The sequence below is a fragment of the Panthera onca genome, chromosome E2, assembly GCF_046562875.1.
Source record: "Panthera onca isolate mPanOnc1 chromosome E2, mPanOnc1 haplotype 2, whole genome shotgun sequence".
Lineage (NCBI taxonomy): Eukaryota > Metazoa > Chordata > Mammalia > Carnivora > Felidae > Panthera > Panthera onca.
The window spans coordinates 15,163,843-15,179,987 of record NC_138353.1 but is presented as its reverse complement, the minus strand read 5'-3'; the positions used below and the strand labels follow the sequence as shown (position 1 = coordinate 15,179,987).

At 58.0% G+C, this 16,145-nt stretch overlaps 1 protein-coding gene across 6 annotated transcripts in view; it reads left to right on the top strand.

Annotated features, from left to right (window-relative positions):
* ACTN4 (actinin alpha 4) overlaps positions 1-16,145 on the top strand; it is a 70,863-nt gene that overhangs the window by 41,211 nt on the left and 13,507 nt on the right. For 3 of the 6 annotated variants that reach the window (XM_060651026.3, XM_078438460.2, XM_060651024.3), the window contains exons 2-9: positions 2,641-2,755; positions 3,013-3,132; positions 6,320-6,406; positions 7,442-7,529; positions 8,146-8,224; positions 9,418-9,499; positions 11,600-11,685; positions 14,682-14,774. In XM_060651026.3, the coding sequence (XP_060507009.1) occupies positions 2,641-2,755; positions 3,013-3,132; positions 6,320-6,406; positions 7,442-7,529; positions 8,146-8,224; positions 9,418-9,499; positions 11,600-11,685; positions 14,682-14,774 (750 nt within the window). Of the gene's footprint in view, positions 1-2,640; positions 2,756-3,012; positions 3,133-6,319; positions 6,407-7,441; positions 7,530-8,145; positions 8,225-9,417; positions 9,500-10,273; positions 10,360-11,599; positions 11,686-14,681; positions 14,775-16,145 lie in introns of all 6 variants that reach the window. The other 3 variants (XM_060651025.3, XM_060651027.3, XM_060651023.3) reach the window with 1 other exon arrangement.

Sequence of the window (16,145 nt, the reverse complement as noted above, 5' to 3'; positions counted from 1 at the left end):
CTGCAATTTCATTTCCTCTCCAAACATGGAGGTGGGGTAAGGGCCTTTGCAGAGAGGGGAGCAGCCACTGTGCATGCAGACAATTCATCTGGCATTAACTTTATGCCAGGTACCGTGTCGGGTGCTTTAAAGCCTCTCCCCCACTTAATCCTTGCAGCAGCTACGGGAGGTAGATTCTGGTGAGTCCATCCGACAGAAGGAAACTGAGGTGTAAGTAGGTCCGGGAGTTGGCATTGAGACCCAGACCTGTGCCCTTTGAGAGCACGTGGGCATAACCCAGGCAGGCTGAGGTGATGAGGGCTGCCATTTAGACACGTTTCTGGCCCTGCGTGCAGACCAGGGGCCTACATCTTGGCCCCAGCAGCACTGGAGCACTGGGGAGCTTGCCCTCTGGGAATCGCCCTCTTCCGTCCTCAGCCTTGGGATACGATCGGTCGCTTTGCCGCTCGCAGGCATCTTTCAGGTACACGCACGGGCAGAGGCCAGCTTTCCTGGCCACTTCCTGCCCCAGCCCGGCCTGCTGCCGCCCGCTGGTTTGGAGGACGGCTGAGTCACGTCTCGCTGCCCAGCACCGCAGCTGGCCGTGCCTCAGACATTACAAGGGCATGTGAGATGTGGGACGGAAGTCCTGCCCCCTTGGAGCTTGCACACGTGCAGGCAACCTCTAGGAACACACGGAATGACTAGAGAATGCTTTTGAGAGCCGCCGGGGGCTGCGTGGTGGCCAGGGCAGACAGGGGAAGGAGAGGATACTCTGGAAGCAGTGGCAGGATTTCAGGAAAGGAGGAGATCTGGGGAGGCACAGCGACGACCGGGGCCGTCATGTGCTCTGCGGGCTCCGCCATCGCGAATCCTCACGCTGACCGTGACTTGGGTGCTGTCCTCGCCACCACGTTACAGACGGGGAGGCAGATGTTAAGGAAGGTCGGATGATCTTTCCATATGAGTAGTGTAACCAGCAGTCTGGCTCTGGTTTGTCTGAATTCAGAGCTGTATAGAGGGGGTTGGGGAATGAGGCAGAGAAGGCACATTCCTGCTTCCTCAGTGTGAGCACCCGCTTGGTGGCCAGAGTTCAGGCATGTGCGGAGGCAGAGGACAACACCCAACTGTGAGAGCCCGAGAGAAAGGTGCTATGATACCTGTGCAGAGGGGGGAGCATCCGAGTCAGAATCGGGCCGGGGTGAGCCAGTCGGTGTGGACGTCTCAGAGGAGCTGCGCTTCAGGCTGGTCTTGAGGGATCGGCAGGTGCCGGTTTAGGAGAGGTGCAGGCAGGGTACAGGCACCCTTACTGAGGGGACAGCTCCACACGGGATGGGGTCTGTGTCCCCCGTGCAGAGGAACTCTTCACATCCACCGTTTGGGTTTGGAAGGAAACCTCACGCCCATCCTCGCTGCACGCGTGTTGATTAGGTGGCTCCTTTGTCTGGGAGGGGCCTAGTGTTGCGTCTGAATGAGCAGGAGTGGTGACAGTTGTCAAAACACATGGTGCTCCGCCAGAGGCTCCTTGGAAGCCCCTCGCCCCCCACGTGGCCTCTGCCTGCGCCTGGGCACGGAGCGTGTGCTCGTACGCTCCTGGCCCTCCGCCCACATCCATGCTGGCCACTGCAGATGGAGGCGGCAGGGCGGGGTGCGGGTTATGGGGGTTCTGTGAGAAACAGAAGCGTGGCATTTTTCCCAGACCCTGCCGTGGGAGGCTAATTGGGCCGGTTTCCCCAGAAGGTGTCTAGACGCGTCCACCTTTAACTGGTGTGACGCGCTTCCCGGGGGCTGATGTCCGGTGACATGCCCGGCCAGCGGGGCCTGAGTGGCTGGCGCCCTGTGCTGGGTGTTCTGGAGTTGGGATTTGGGATTTGGGTTGCCGTTTGTGGCCCTCTGTACCCGAATGCATCCTTTCATGTCCCAGCGTCTGCGTGCCCTGTGTTTCAGACACTTCCTCGGATATGGCTGTCTAACTCTGGCGGGGGGTGCCTACCTCCACTTGCCTTCCAGCCTCCTTAAGCTCCCCTCAGGTTTGGAAGGGTGGGATGTGGAATGTCCTCCAAGGAATGGAGGCTTGCGCAGGGCTCAGAGGCTCTGTGCTCCCGGCCTTTTAGGGGAGGCGCTTGCTGCCAGGCCACCCAAAACTCCAAGAGAGACTGACTGGAAGGAAACCTTACATTTTCAGCAGGCTTTTCTTTTCCATCTGCTTCCCTGTCTCAGGTCATCTCTGTGCCGGCAATGGCTCCTACCTGAGAGGCGAGGAAGCCAGCACCGGCTGGGACCTGTGGTCTCATCTGCCTGCTCGGGTCGGGGGAGGTGGTGAAGGGCTCTGTGTGTCTGTCCCAAAGAATGTAAGAGCGGGGACCCTGTGTCTCGTTTCCACACCCGGGGTCTGGCGCTGGGTCACATTTGCATGACTGGGTTCTAGTCCATGCTGTGCCACTTATCATCCAGACAATCGTGCGGCGGGTCTGCTAACTACCCTGAGCCTCGCTTTCCTCAGATTGACTTGCCTGGGTTGCTTAAGGACCAGAAACAGTGTATAGGAAGGCCCCGTGGTGGCCACTGTTGTCCCAGGGTCAGGGTGGTGGCCCAGCCCTTTTGTTAGAAGGCCCCAACGGTCACACTGACCCTCCAGGCCTCTCTCTCGTGCTTCCCCAGACGTTCACAGCCTGGTGCAACTCCCACCTGAGGAAGGCTGGCACACAGATCGAGAACATCGACGAGGACTTTCGAGACGGGCTCAAGCTCATGCTCCTTCTGGAGGTCATTTCAGGTGAGGCTCCTGTGCAACGCAGCACACCCCACACCCGGAACAGGTGCCCTGTCCCACGTCCCGGGGACTCGGCCCACCCCAGCTGTCCCTAAGCTGCCGGGAAGAGACTGAGGCTTTGAACGACTGCACTGCAGCGCATCCAGGCGCCGGCCTGTGGGGGGAGGGCGGGCCAGAGTGCCATGGCGGCCAGTTCTGGAGGGCAGTAGGGACATTAAAGTTTCCCTTTCTCCCCCTCTTTCTCGGGGTGTGGCTCTCAGGTGAGCGGTTACCTAAGCCGGAGCGGGGCAAGATGAGAGTGCACAAAATCAACAATGTGAACAAAGCCCTAGACTTCATCGCCAGCAAAGGAGTCAAGCTGGTCTCCATCGGAGCAGAAGGTGAGCGGGGATGGGACAGCTCGGTCCCTGGCTTGCAGGCTCAGAGCCTCAACCTCCGTACTCCAAGCAGGAGCTGTGTGGGTGGCAGAGAGAGCACTTGGTGGGGTATAAAGCCCCAGTATATACCCCAGCAGTGACCACAGTGACTGCCCTCGATGTGATCGTTGGGTCCCCAAGCTCCTCCTCCCTTCCACCCACAGAATAATCTAACACTCGGGAATCCAGTGCCCCCAGTTATGCAGGGCAGGCCTCTCCTGCAGGGCAGGAATGACTTTGTCCTGGACCCTGGACACCCTCACTGGCCCTTGTGCTGGGCCTCAGAAACACTGACAGTCACATCACCTGGCGTCCCTGTGCCTGGAGCACCTTTGCCCTTTGGCCCTGCCTGGTATCTGGAGATCCCAGGGGAGAAGGACTTTCGAGGCCCGGTGTCAGGGCTCTGGGGTGGGGAGTGCAGGTCCAAAGGTCAGTAACCAGACTTTGCTGGCTGCAGGGCCTGAGGGAGTTTGGCCCCTGACTGGATACCCAGGACCCTCTGTGCCCCATGGGGACACCCGATACTGCGATTCTTCGTTCTAGACCTTTCCACTAGAGCAACAACACGCTGCCCTCCGGCAGCCAGCTCGTCTCGAGCTCACAGGCGCTTTTGGAGACGAGGCGAGGCCTGATGGAGCCCAGAAGCTCCCTGTCAGCTTGCACTCACAGTTCAGCTCATTAGAGCAGGATTTCCTACACCCTGACATCCATGTTGTCCCAGCCTCTAAAAAACAAAGAAAACTAATTGCTGTTAATGACAGGGCTCTGAGAGGTTGGCCAAGACTTGAGGCCAGAGTGTGCGTACTGAGTTCCAAGGCTCTGCCCCGGCTGGGACCTCTCGGGGAGGGGTGCCAAGCGTCACATGCCACAGTTGAGGTGGTTGGTGTTTGTTTAAAAAAAAAGCAAAACCCCCAAAATCAGTCAGCCTTCAGATTTTCTGTCCTTGCATGGATCTTTCCTCCTGGCTCCACTCCAGCCTTCTGCTTCTCACAGCTGCACTTATTTTGCTCAAATGCTAGCCTGTAAATACAGAAGGGGTTAGAGGAGAGACCCGGTGGCATGCATCAGTCTTCATTTGGAGAAAAACTCCGTCTAGAAATGTTCTGCGTTCATGCCCAGATTGGTTCACTCCCAGTCCCTGTGACCGTTGGGCCCCGGGACAAAGCTGGAAAGCAGCTACTAGAGGTGCCCCGAGGGCTTCAGAATACCTGAGAGCCCCAGCCCCTGCCCTGCCTCCCATCGCCCTACCCTCCACATGGTCTGGGCCGTAGCCAAAACATGACTGTCTTGTGGGGGCACAGCTGTAGGTCCGGGAAGCATCTGGTGCATGTGTCATGAGAGAATCCGTCTTCCTCCTCGTGGGAGCTCTCTGAGCCCTCCATGATCAGCTTCCTTGTGCAGCCGGCTGGGTGTGGGAGCTCCAGCCGCCTGTCCAGACTGCGTGCATTCCCCTGCTGTGGAGTGCCTGGCACTTGGGAGGAACGCAGCATAGGTTTCCTGACTGGATATCTGCCCTTGCCCCAGGCTGGAGAGACTCTGCCTGGTTTCCCTGTATGGGGTTCTTAGCCCTGGGAAAGGGCCCGGCAGACATTGTGTCCTGCCGTCCTTCCCCTGCCTCTGGGCAGTGGACTGTGCTTGTTTTCTTATCCTGACACTCTCAAGACGAAAACCACCCTCTGCCATCAACCTGTGGCTTCTAGGGGGCGGAGGGAGGTTCTCCTCCGTTGTGGCTGATGGGCCCCACCCTTTCCTCTTGAGTGTGTCCTTGGGGAAGGCCTGGCCCTGTCCCCTGGGTGATCACTCTACCTCCTTTCCAAATGAAGCCCACCCTGGAGTTTTCTGTTCTCGAGGGTCTGTGAGCAAGGTCTCTCTTCCTGCACCTGCCGTGCTGAGACGTTGGAGGGTGGAAGGCGTTTAGAGGGCTGCAGAGGCACATCTGGCTGGCAGACTCAGGGATGAGGCCACTTGCACTTCTCTTACCCAGCAGTAGACACATGGCGCCCTGAGTGTCACCAAGATGATTTTTCTGTAAGCTACTGAAGCTGAAGACCATGTGGTACAGACCTTTGAGGCAACTCCCAGAAGTTTGAGAGTAGTTGTTCGGTTAGTGAAGAAAGCATGTACCTTCCCGGCCGAGCCTGGGGGCCGCTCTCCCTGTCCTGCAGCATCCTGTCTTTCACAAGGGCCGAGGCCAGGTACTGAGGGGCGATCTCAAAGGCAGGCAGTGAACAAGTAAACCAGCACATACGTGGTTACAAATGATGGTTAGCATGTGAGGGGCAGAGCAGGGTGCCGGCGAGAGAGGGGCACTGGGCGGGCACCTTCAGATTGGTGGTTGGTGGGGGTTATTTCGGAGAGGTGACAGCAGAGGCTTAGGGGGTGGGAAGGACAGCCACCCGAGGAAAGGGTCAAGGGGTGCACTTCGTGGGTGGACAAAAGGCGTGAGGTCCTTCTAGCAAGAAAGCCTGGCTTGCCGAAAGGACACGGCCGGGGTGTGCCAGGCATCAAGGGGCAGGGTCACCCAGGGCAGGGTTTGTAAGTGGGATGTGAGAACATGGGCTTCATTTTAGATGTAGTCGGGCTTCGGGCAGGTGAGTGGCACAAATCTGATGCACCTTTTAAAGTGGGCACCCTGGCTGTTGTGTGGAGGTAGACTGCACGGGGCACGGAGGGGGAGGTGGTGTGTCGAGCTCTCGGGGGGAGACCACAGTGGCCTGGACAACGGTGGCAGCAGTGAGGTTGAAAGGAAGTGGGCAGACTGTCAACAGTAGCGCGGCACGCACCCGCCATGGGGAGACGCACCCTTGACGGCACGAGGGAGGTGCACACAGAGGGCCGGGAGTGCGGGCCCAGCGCCTGGGACACGTGTCAGGGAGGAGTGCTCTTTTGAGCTGGGCGAGACGACGGGCTGGCCGGGTGAGAACAGGCCTGTGTGGCGGACAACACGTGCATGGGGGCCCGCAGGTGCTGAGCATCAGAAGGCTTGGGGGACGGTGCTTCCCAGTGTCCGTGTAGCATCTCCCAGGGAGGGTGGCGGCCAGGCCTGGATGGCTCCCGTTGGACCATCGGAGCTAATCTCTACGTAGAGCCAGAAGGAGTCCTCTCTGGTTTCAGCAACCTTCTCACCCTCTGCCCCCTTCCGTGCATGCAGAGATTGTGGACGGCAACGCAAAGATGACCCTGGGAATGATCTGGACCATCATCCTCAGGTTCGCCATCCAGGACATCTCTGTGGAAGGTGAGAGCCTAAGGCCTGGCAAAGAACAGCCTCTTCTCCCTGTCCTGGTCCTGTCCAGGTTGGGGTGCGTTAGATGGTGATTTGGGGGTTTTGTCTTCATGCTTGAGGCTCTTCCGTGTTTCCCGGCATCACTCACGGGGCCTGGCCCCGAGCAAGAGTGGTTAGTGAGATCTGGCCCGGGCTGCGGGTGAAGGGTCCCCGGCCAGCCGCCCAGCTCTGGCATCCACCCAGAGCCCTCTGGCTCCCATGGTCTCCGTCTCAGCGGACCCTCACACGACCCTTGTCGAGTGGGCATGAATGTCCCCATTTTCCAGTCAAGGAATCTGAGTCGCAGAGCAGACCAGTGGCAGAGTCAGGCCTGGCCTGGTTTTTTTGCATTAGCGCCTACATGTTTCTGTTTGACACCCCCACCCTCAGACCTTTGCCTCCGTGAACCTGGGGCCAGTCCCTCCAAGCACATGTGTGTGCCATGGTGTGAGCACAGTCATCCCGGCCAGCTTGGGGAGCGGGTTCCCGCAAAGGCCGCAGCGGTGACCCTGCACTCCGCGCTCCCGGAGCCGCCCACGGGGAGCAGATAGATGCCCTGGACCCCTCCCTCACCACTTCCCTGAAGCCGCCGCCACATCCGGGAGACCCCGGGTGTGCAAGGCCCAGCGCTCAGGCCCCTTGGCTGGTTCTTCACCGTTCAGAAGAGTCCAAGGCCAGCATCAGGGGCTTGTTTGGCAGTGTGTTCTGGAGGGTAAAGGGACGGGCTTTGCGGGCAGAGACGTGGCGCGGCGTCCGGCCCTGGCCTGTCCTGTCACTACCACTTCCTGGGGTGACCCCGGGCAAGTGACTTCTCCGGGCTCGGTGTGCAGGCCAGCGGTTGGGATCAGCAGAGGTCTGCCGGGTGTCTGGAACACGAGGGCCTCTTCCTGCTGGCCCTGCTGCTCTTCCGTCCGACTCCTGTGCCTGGGCTGAAAGTCTCGTTCGACGGGGCCGGGTTGTGGGGATGGGGTTTTGAGCCCGTGCTCACCATCCTTGTGCGTTCTGCAGAGACCTCCGCCAAGGAAGGGCTGCTTCTCTGGTGCCAGAGGAAGACGGCCCCATACAAGAACGTCAACGTGCAGAACTTCCACATCAGGTGAGTGCCCGGCCAGAGCACCCCAGCCCACCGCCTTCCCTCATCCCGCCCCAGGACGGAGTCCCGTCCTCCCATTTGGCCCTCTTTCCCTTTCCCTGGTTCTGTCCCACGGGTCGGGGCGCACGCACTGGTCTCCCACGGTGGGCTGTTGCCCTCCACTGTAGGCCCATCCCGTTCGGCGGGGTTTGCACGTACAGGGCTCAGCAGGTCATGGCCGTCCCAGAGGCCAGCACTCACTCATAAAGTACTAGCCACGGGTCAGGCGCCGGGCTAAGCGTTTACGTGTATTCGCTCATTCAGTCCTCATAACAACCCAGCGAAGCGTAGCTACTCTTACTGCCCCGTCTTACAGACATGGAAACTGAGGGAGTAGGAGATTATGGGGCTTGCCCAAGGTCACACTGACGGTAAGTGCCAGAGGCGGGATCTCACCCCAGACCAGCTGGCTCTAGCAGTCATGCTCATGGCCACTCTGCCAGACGGTCTCCTTGCAGTGCCCGGCGCACGCACTCCCTCAGTAAATGGGAATTAATTGTTCCTATGGGTGCCCCAGGCTGTCAGCACTTACGTCATGGGGAGAGGGCCCTCCTTTTAACCTTTGTCTTTCCATCCCCAGCTGGAAGGATGGCCTTGCCTTCAATGCGCTGATCCACCGACACAGACCCGAGCTGATCGAGTATGACAAGCTGAGAAAGGTTTGCCTCTTGCACATCCCTCAGTGACCCAGAGATCCACAGAGTCTGACCCTGACTCTGGGTCACCTCTTCCACGCCCGTCTATTGCTGGCATCCGAAGGTGGATTCTGTGCTCACATGGGCAGGCTAGGAGAGCCTTGTGCCAGCTGTCACCAGGCCCCAGGCTTGGTGGCTGATTCTTACCTGCCTTGCTCCCCTTGGGGACTATCCCCTTCTCCCCTTATGGGCATTGTGACTGCCCACGGTTATTTTGGGGCCTGGCCGGCCGTGCCTTCTGGGTCCCCTTCCTTAACCTTTTAGACTCTAGAAGCATTTCCTCTCTGCCTAGTGGAGAAAAGGGCTGAAGAATTCCAAGCCATCACTACCAGCAGGTGTTTCCCATACAGGTTCCCATTCTCGTTTGCCTTTACAAAGCTTGTGAGCCTGTAAAACCAAGGTCCTGCCCTCTAGGAGCTCCCAGCCAGTGGAGAAGGTGGGATAGTGTGTCCAGAGCAAACCAGCCCCATGAGGCCATGCACATGTGCTCAGGCTGAATGAGGGTGGGAAGTGGGTAGGGCCAGAGAGGTACTGCAGAGGAAGGAGGCCGTGGTGAGCTGGCATGGTCCAGGAAGGGCCTCTGGAGGAGGTGGCAGCCTAGAGCCAAGGGGAGGGCATTCCCAGTGGGGGAAGCACGAGCCTGCACTTGACCTGTTCAAGCTCCTCTGAGGAATCGAATTGGGCTCTAGCTGAACATCAACTAAGGCACATGAGCGAGGGTCTTTAATCCTAGGAACAGTGGGGAGACCGTGTGAAGGCTGGACCATGGGAGCTCTCGGCTTACCCCTGACCTGTCGCCCCCCCCAGTGTTCTCTCAGGTCTGGACCACACTTTCTGGGTTTCAGGACAAAGGTCTCAATCTGGGGGCCGGAGGGCTGGAAGTTGTGAGAAAAGAGCACACCTGCATTTTCTCTGGGGGAAAGGTCCACGCTTTTTCCCACAAAGATTCCCAGACGCATTCCTTTGAGGATTGACTGTATGTGGGTGCCCTCCTCCCCAATCCCCATAGCAGCACAGGGGGCCGAGAAGTGCCTAAAGAAGCCTTTCTAGTCCTGCCCCTTTCCAGGATGCCTCCCTTCCAGGCCTGCCTCGTTCTGTGCTTCTGCACCCTGCCCCTGACAAAGTCCTTCCTCCCTCCTTCACCTCCCTCCTCCCAGGATGACCCTGTCACCAACCTGAACAATGCCTTTGAAGTGGCCGAGAAATATCTAGACATCCCCAAGATGTTGGATGCAGAGGGTAAGTACATCCCTTTTGTTCAGTCACCACCCTGTTCTGCGGGCATGTGTTGCAGTAACTTCAAGGAGCTGGCGGTGCCAGTGAGAAGGGCTGGATGAATCTGGGTGAACCGGGGACAGTGGTGCTGCCTGGGAGCCAGAGAGGGAGCAGTCTGAGCAGACCAGTCAGGCTCAGGGATGGGGAAGCAGGGGAAGGAGGAGCCGGAAGATGACTGGTTGTGGGGCCCACGTCTCAGAACAGGACCCGCGTGTCCTGCTGGAGCCCTGTCGGAGTCCTGCCCCTCTCGTGGGATGGGCAAGCCAGGTGGCCAGGGAGGGGCTGGCTCCTGCAGACATCCAAGGCCACTGTCTTCCCTGCTTGCCCCCGGCGTGGAGTCTGGAGTCCATCAAAGCGGAGTGTTTGTTTTTCCTTTCCGGCTTTGCTCCGTTTCCCAGCCGTGCACCACCCCCAGCCAGGACCCATGTCTCTGGCCTCTGGTGGCCCTGGGGGTTGACTGTCCAGCAGCCCCTTGAGGCCACTCTCAAAGAGAGGAAGTGGCCTCATTTTAATCCAGTTCCCACAGCCTTGGCCTTCCTAGAGACCACAGGGAATGGAAGGGCTGAGGGTATGGACAAGTCTCCTGGAGTCACTGGGGGTCACTGAATCCATTCTGAGGGTCCTTCTCCTGGGATGCCTGTGGCCTTAGGAGACTTTGGATCCCAGTGAGTGAACACCTCTCCCCCGCCCCCCGCCCGCCCCTACTTGGGCAGTTTAACCCTTGTCGTTCACTTACAGACATCGTGAACACGGCCCGGCCCGACGAGAAGGCCATAATGACCTATGTGTCCAGCTTCTACCATGCCTTTTCGGGAGCGCAGAAGGTACCGGGCAGGGCCAGGCAGGCCCACCTCGCCGCCACTGCCCAATGCTGCCGCTGCCTCTCGCCTCCCACGCTCACCTCATTTCTCTTGCAGACGGCAGTGGCCTCTCTCCGACTGGAAGCCATCCCCCCCGACTCCAGGCGTCACTGCCCGTGTAGTCTTTGCTCACAGTATCTATTGAGTGCCTGACCTGCGCCAGGCTATTCCAGGCACTGAGGATACAGTAGTGACTGAGTCAGGCAGGATCCCTGCTCTCATGGAGCTTACATTCCAGTGGGCATGACCGACAACAGACATGTCCACAGATAAAAAGTCATTTCACATGGTGATAAGCACAGTAGAGCACGTAGGGCAGGATGGTGGGATAGAGATGTCTGTGGGGCTGCTTCAGCTGGGGGCCCTGACAGGAGGCTTCTGCTGGGTGACGTGGGCAGCCACTTGGAGTGATGAGCAGGTGCTGCCGGATGAAGATCAGCAGGAAAAGCATTCCAAGCAGAGGGTAGAGCAAGTGCAAAGGCCCTGAGGCAGAAATGAGCTTGGCTTATTCGGGGAAGAGTGGAGAGGGAAAAAATGAGGTTGGAGATAATAACAGTGCCATGGTGTGTAGAATCACCATAGTCTGAGATCCGGAGTTCATTCTGAGGGCCCTAGGAGACCGTTTGGTGGCCTGTTCTGGGGTAGTAGATAGTTAATGTAAGATGTGATCTTACTGATGTTTCCAGAAAGATCAGTTAGCTTTTGACCCTTCTAGCCCTAAACCAGTCTTTTTTTTTTTTTTTTTTTTTTTTTTTTTAATTCATTACTAGAGAGAAAGAGAGAGAACAAGCAAATGGGGGAGCGGCAGAGAGGGAGAGGGAGAGTCCCAAGCAGGCTCTGCACTGTCAGTGGGCAGAGCCCAACGCGGGGCTCGAACTCACGAACCATAAGATCGTGACCTGAGCCGAAATCAAGAGTCGGATGCTTAACCGACTGAGCTACCCAGACGCCCCTTCCTTTGCCAGTAGCTAGTGTCACAAACCCAGGTCTGGTTAGAAAAGGACTCCAGCTATTCAGACTTCCCTCTTTCCCGCTACGAAACCTCAGCGGTATGTGCCCACACAGCCGGAGCCGGGGTTTGGCTTCCAGTCCAGAGCAAGCGCTATTCCTCCCGCATGAGCCTAGGGTCCGGCCCCGGCCGCCCTCCCTGCATCTTTCACTCTCTCCTGCCTCTCTCTCTCTCTTTCTCTCTCTCTCTGCGCAGATATTGTAGGCACTCTGAGGCCAGATGAGAAAGCCATCATGACTTACGTGTCCTGCTTCTACCACGCTTTCTCGGGGGCTCAAAAGGTGAGCTGGGGCGGGAGCACCCCTCGCTGCTGTGCCTGCAGACTTGCCCTCGCTGTCCCCCGCATGTCCCCACCACCCACTTGTGGTCGGAGCCCCAGCATGGGGACTGACCTGGGTCGGGTTCTCGTGACTGTGGGCCTCTGGTTCCACCACTGAGCCGGCAGTCCAGTGCGGACACGGCACCGATATTCTCTCCGTGAATACGTTCCCCCCCCCCCGCCAGGAGGGTGGTGGCGTCCCAGCGGCTCTGGGCGGTCGAATCCCAGCAGAGCTGCAGTGCGGGCACTCGGTTGCCCTGCCCTCTCCGTGATCCACACCCGGCCGCTTGCCCGCCGCGCTGGCACCTCACTGGGGCTCCTTCCCTCCCAAATGCCCCAGGAAAGGCTTGGCACGAGCAGGTTAGACTCTCATCTCAGCCTGTACCTGCCCACCCAGTTTGCCAGGCCCCTGTCCCTGGTGGCCCCGCTGACAGGAGCGGAGCATCAGAAGTGTCTGTTCCCAGCAGTGGCTGTCCGCTTCCATGGGAGAGAGGCCTGCTTGGAGGCCTATGCACCTGTGTGCCCTCCCCTTGCCTCCTGGTCTCTGGTCTTGGGCAGCAGTATCCTCCCAGTGACTTGATTTTTGTGTCACCGATTAGAAACGGGCAGGGAAGAGGAGAAATTAGCTCTTGTTTCTTGAACACTTACTACGTGCTGGCAGTCCTCCAAGGACTCTGCACCTACAGGTTCTGGGACAGCCCTGCACACACCCCCGGGGCGTGGGTGCCAGTATCTTCACTTAAAAGGGGAGGAGGCTGAAGTTCAGAGAGGTCACAGGGCAGCGGCTGCACCTGCTATTGCCTGTGGACCCTGCTCTGCCACCTCTTGGCAGTGTGACCTTGGATGGGTCACTTCCTCAGTTTCCCCATCTGTAGGAGGGTGAAATGAGTTCATGTAGGCACGGGGTGATTTAAAACAGCGCTGAGCCCCGTAAGTGCTCAGTAAATCATCGGGTGGCTGGAACAGCCTCGCAGGGCCCGCCCGTGCCCACCGTGGTCCTTCCAGCCCCGTGGCCAGAAACAGCTTCTCGTAGCCTCTCACCACCTACCCAGCGTGTGACTGCAGCTCCTGTTTGGCGTGTTCTGCTGGAGGGCAGAGGAGGGGGGTGGGGGCGGGCAGCCACGGAAGATTCCAGGACTCAGACCCTGACTGACAGCACGTTTGCCACTGGACTGGCCGCTCTGCAGGCCCAAGCCAGCCTCGGCCCACCACATCCCCCCCGTCTGCCCAGACTGCCCTCCTGTGCTTAGAGCCGAGCTCCGCTGTGGTTGGGGCTGGGCAGCCTTGAGGGATTTGTGGGAGTGGATACTGGCAGGAAAGCTCAGGCCAGAGCACTGGGCGTTTTTGAGGCAGCTGGGCCCCTCTTATGCGAGAAGCTGTTGGGAGCTGCCCGTTCACCAAGGGACGTGCCGCCTCCAGGCTTCTCCAGCGCCGAGTCTGGCTTCCTCCGGCCTGTGTTTGCGTCTCAAGACAGCCTTGTGATGCTTTTATTATTGCTTCTTGTCCTCGGGGACTCCATCCTGTCTCTTAAAAGAGTGCTCTCTGGCATTTGTTTTGTTTTATAAATTCAAGGTGAACCCCAGGCCTGGCACCAAGCATGCCTGTTCCCTCCTGATAGTTTATTTCTGGTCAGTAAGCATTTACTCCTTATTCCCTTGTTCACTCACTCATTCATCAACTCTGAGTACCTAAAACATACCAAGCCCTGAGCTGGGTGCCGGGAATTCATCTGTGAAGCAGAGCACCGCTGACTAGCAGCTCCTGCCTTCGTGGGTCTGCCCGGCACGGTGGGTCTGAACATGGGGTGCCCGTTGTGTCTCCGAGCCAGCGGTCAGGGACTGACCTCTGGGACTCCCCCCACAAGCTGTGACCTTAGCTTCTGCTTCCTGCACTCACCGGGGCTGGATGTTCATTGGCTGAGGCCCCTGTGCACCTCATCTCTGAGGAGCAGTGCCTGGGGCTGCTGCTGTGTGTCCTGCGGCGTGACTCATGGTGTGTGCCCGTGTGCGCACACACCAATCTCCGCTGGCCCCCGCTCACCTCCCCGCTGGTCCCAGAAGCAGTGTGTGGATGGGAGAGGCTGGGCGTCGGTGCCTGCCGCTCGCGGGTCTGGAGCCATCCCCAAGCCTCTCTGTTTTCCTTCCCCGCCACTCTGTAGACCCTCCTCACTATTTCTGTTCCTGTTCTGTTGCCGTTTCAACTTCTCCTCTTGGACCCTTTCTGTGCTTCTTGAAAGGTACCTGGTCTCTCCTCTCCCCGTGTGGCGCCCCCCCTTGCTCTCCTTCTTCTCTACTCCTTGCATTCCCTCCCCCCACCCAAAAGCAGGACGAGGGAGGACGTTGTCCTGTAGTTCTGAGCAGAGACTGGTCAGTCTCCACCACTCCCTGCCCTCTGAAGCGTGGCTCCCTTCTGCCCCCAGGATTGTGACTTCCGCCCAATGAGCCATCAACACCCACCTCCGAGGGGGGAATTAGGAAAGGGACACGTGTGCTTTGCCTGTGCACTGACCACGGACTTCTCTGGAGGGCACCATGCAGCTATCCAGTGCTTGGCCTTTCTGCCATGGACCTTCCCACCCAGGGCGAGACTCCAGGGCCAGGCCTAGCTAAGGTCCCCTCCGACACACAAGCCTTACCCAGCCTTCCTCCCTGAGGACCTGTTTATCCACTTCCCCGTAGTGGGAGGGCTTTCCGGCCCTCCGCACCTCCAGGGTCCAGGCTGAGGGGCCCAGCTGTCCGGGGAGGGGGTGGTGCCTTAGCAGTAGGGTATGGGGACTCCGCCGGAGCCCTTCAGGACACGGCTGCTCAGGGTGCTGTCTTGCTGGAGCTGTGCTTCTCTCCTTCCTTCCTTGGGGAGTGCTGTGGGCTGTGGATGAGCCAGCTTCCAGGGGATGAGCCCATCAGGAGGGAGGGTCACCAGCCCTCAGGCGGCCCTGACTGTGGTCTTCCTCTGCCCCAGGCGGAGACTGCTGCCAACCGGATCTGCAAGGTGCTGGCCGTGAACCAGGAGAATGAGCACCTCATGGAAGATTATGAGAGGCTGGCCAGCGACGTAAGTGCCACTCCTCCTGCCCCTGGTGGCCCCACTAGAGCAGAAGGATTGGGTCGCCTCTCGTTACCCTTGGCCGCAGGTCATGTGAAGCTTGCAGAGGGGCGAGCAGGTATGGTAGTGACACTTTCTAGATGAAGCCGGTATGTGACCTTCCAGGCTAGTTTCACAAGGCCTAAGGGTCAGGCTGGCGTGTCACCTTGCTCCCTGGCTCCCTCCGTCTTGAGCTTGGGTTCTTACAGAGGTACTCAAGGAGAGTTCTTGAACACCCCACCAGACACGGTGACAGGACTGGAGCTTGTCGTGGCGGGCCCTGTGCTCTCCACAACCGCCCTGGGAGGAGGGAACTCCTGTTACCCCCTTCTCCAAGCGGAGAAACAGACCCAGAGAGGCTCAGGCACCAGGCATGTGGCTGGTGCAGTAGAGAGCCAGGGTTTGAACCCAGGCAGTCCCACTCCAGAGCCTGAACCCACAAAGTCAGCTGGAAATGTGGGTGTTTAGTAATTGTCTTCTGGATTCCCTCCTGTGTGTTGAAAATTTCCATATTAAAAAAACAAAAACATTGAAGCTCCCCGAGAGCCATAGTTTGACTGCTCTTCCAGACTAGTGGTTCCCAGACTTTGAAGTTTCATGGATCAGGAATATTTGGAAAAGTATTTGACAGCCAAACTCTAGTGACCAGCTTTTTGTTTTGCCAAGTTAAGGGTATTTTTAAAAGAAAAGGCTAACCAAGGTGCCTGATTGGCTCACTTGGTGGAGTGTGCAACTCTTGATCTTGGGGTTGTGATTCGAGCTCCACGTTGGGTATACAGATTACTTAAAAAAAAAAAATTAAAAAGAAAGAGCTACCATTTGTTACCACCATCCATTCTATCACCAAGAAAAAGTTAGAAGGTTATATCTTGGGATCCCATCCCTTCCTAAGAAAGGGCATTTGGCTCCTTGCATCAAGGTATAAAGACACATAGATACCTTTTTCCTTGCTTTTTTCTTTTTGCCAGAACTTGGCATTTGGGAACCACTTCTTTTAAGTGTATCTACGGTAGACAATAGCTGGTTTTACTCTTCTAGAATGCCCGGTTTGTTTGCTTGTTTATACCCGGGCCTCACTCTATATGACAGATACAAGCGGCTCATCAAAACACACGTCACTTTTTTTTTTTTTTTTTTTTTTTTTTTTCCAATTTTGCTTTCAAATTGAAAGGCCGTGCATGGCGCCCTGGCCTCCTTAGAGGAAGCCTGGCATGCGGTGGGCCCTTCCCTTGATGCGCTTACGGCCCACGAACGAGGAGGCAGTGAGACGTCTCTCTCAGACGATGCTGAGCTCACTGAAATGGCGCTAGTGAGGTCATGTGGTGGGAGGTGATGGGAGGG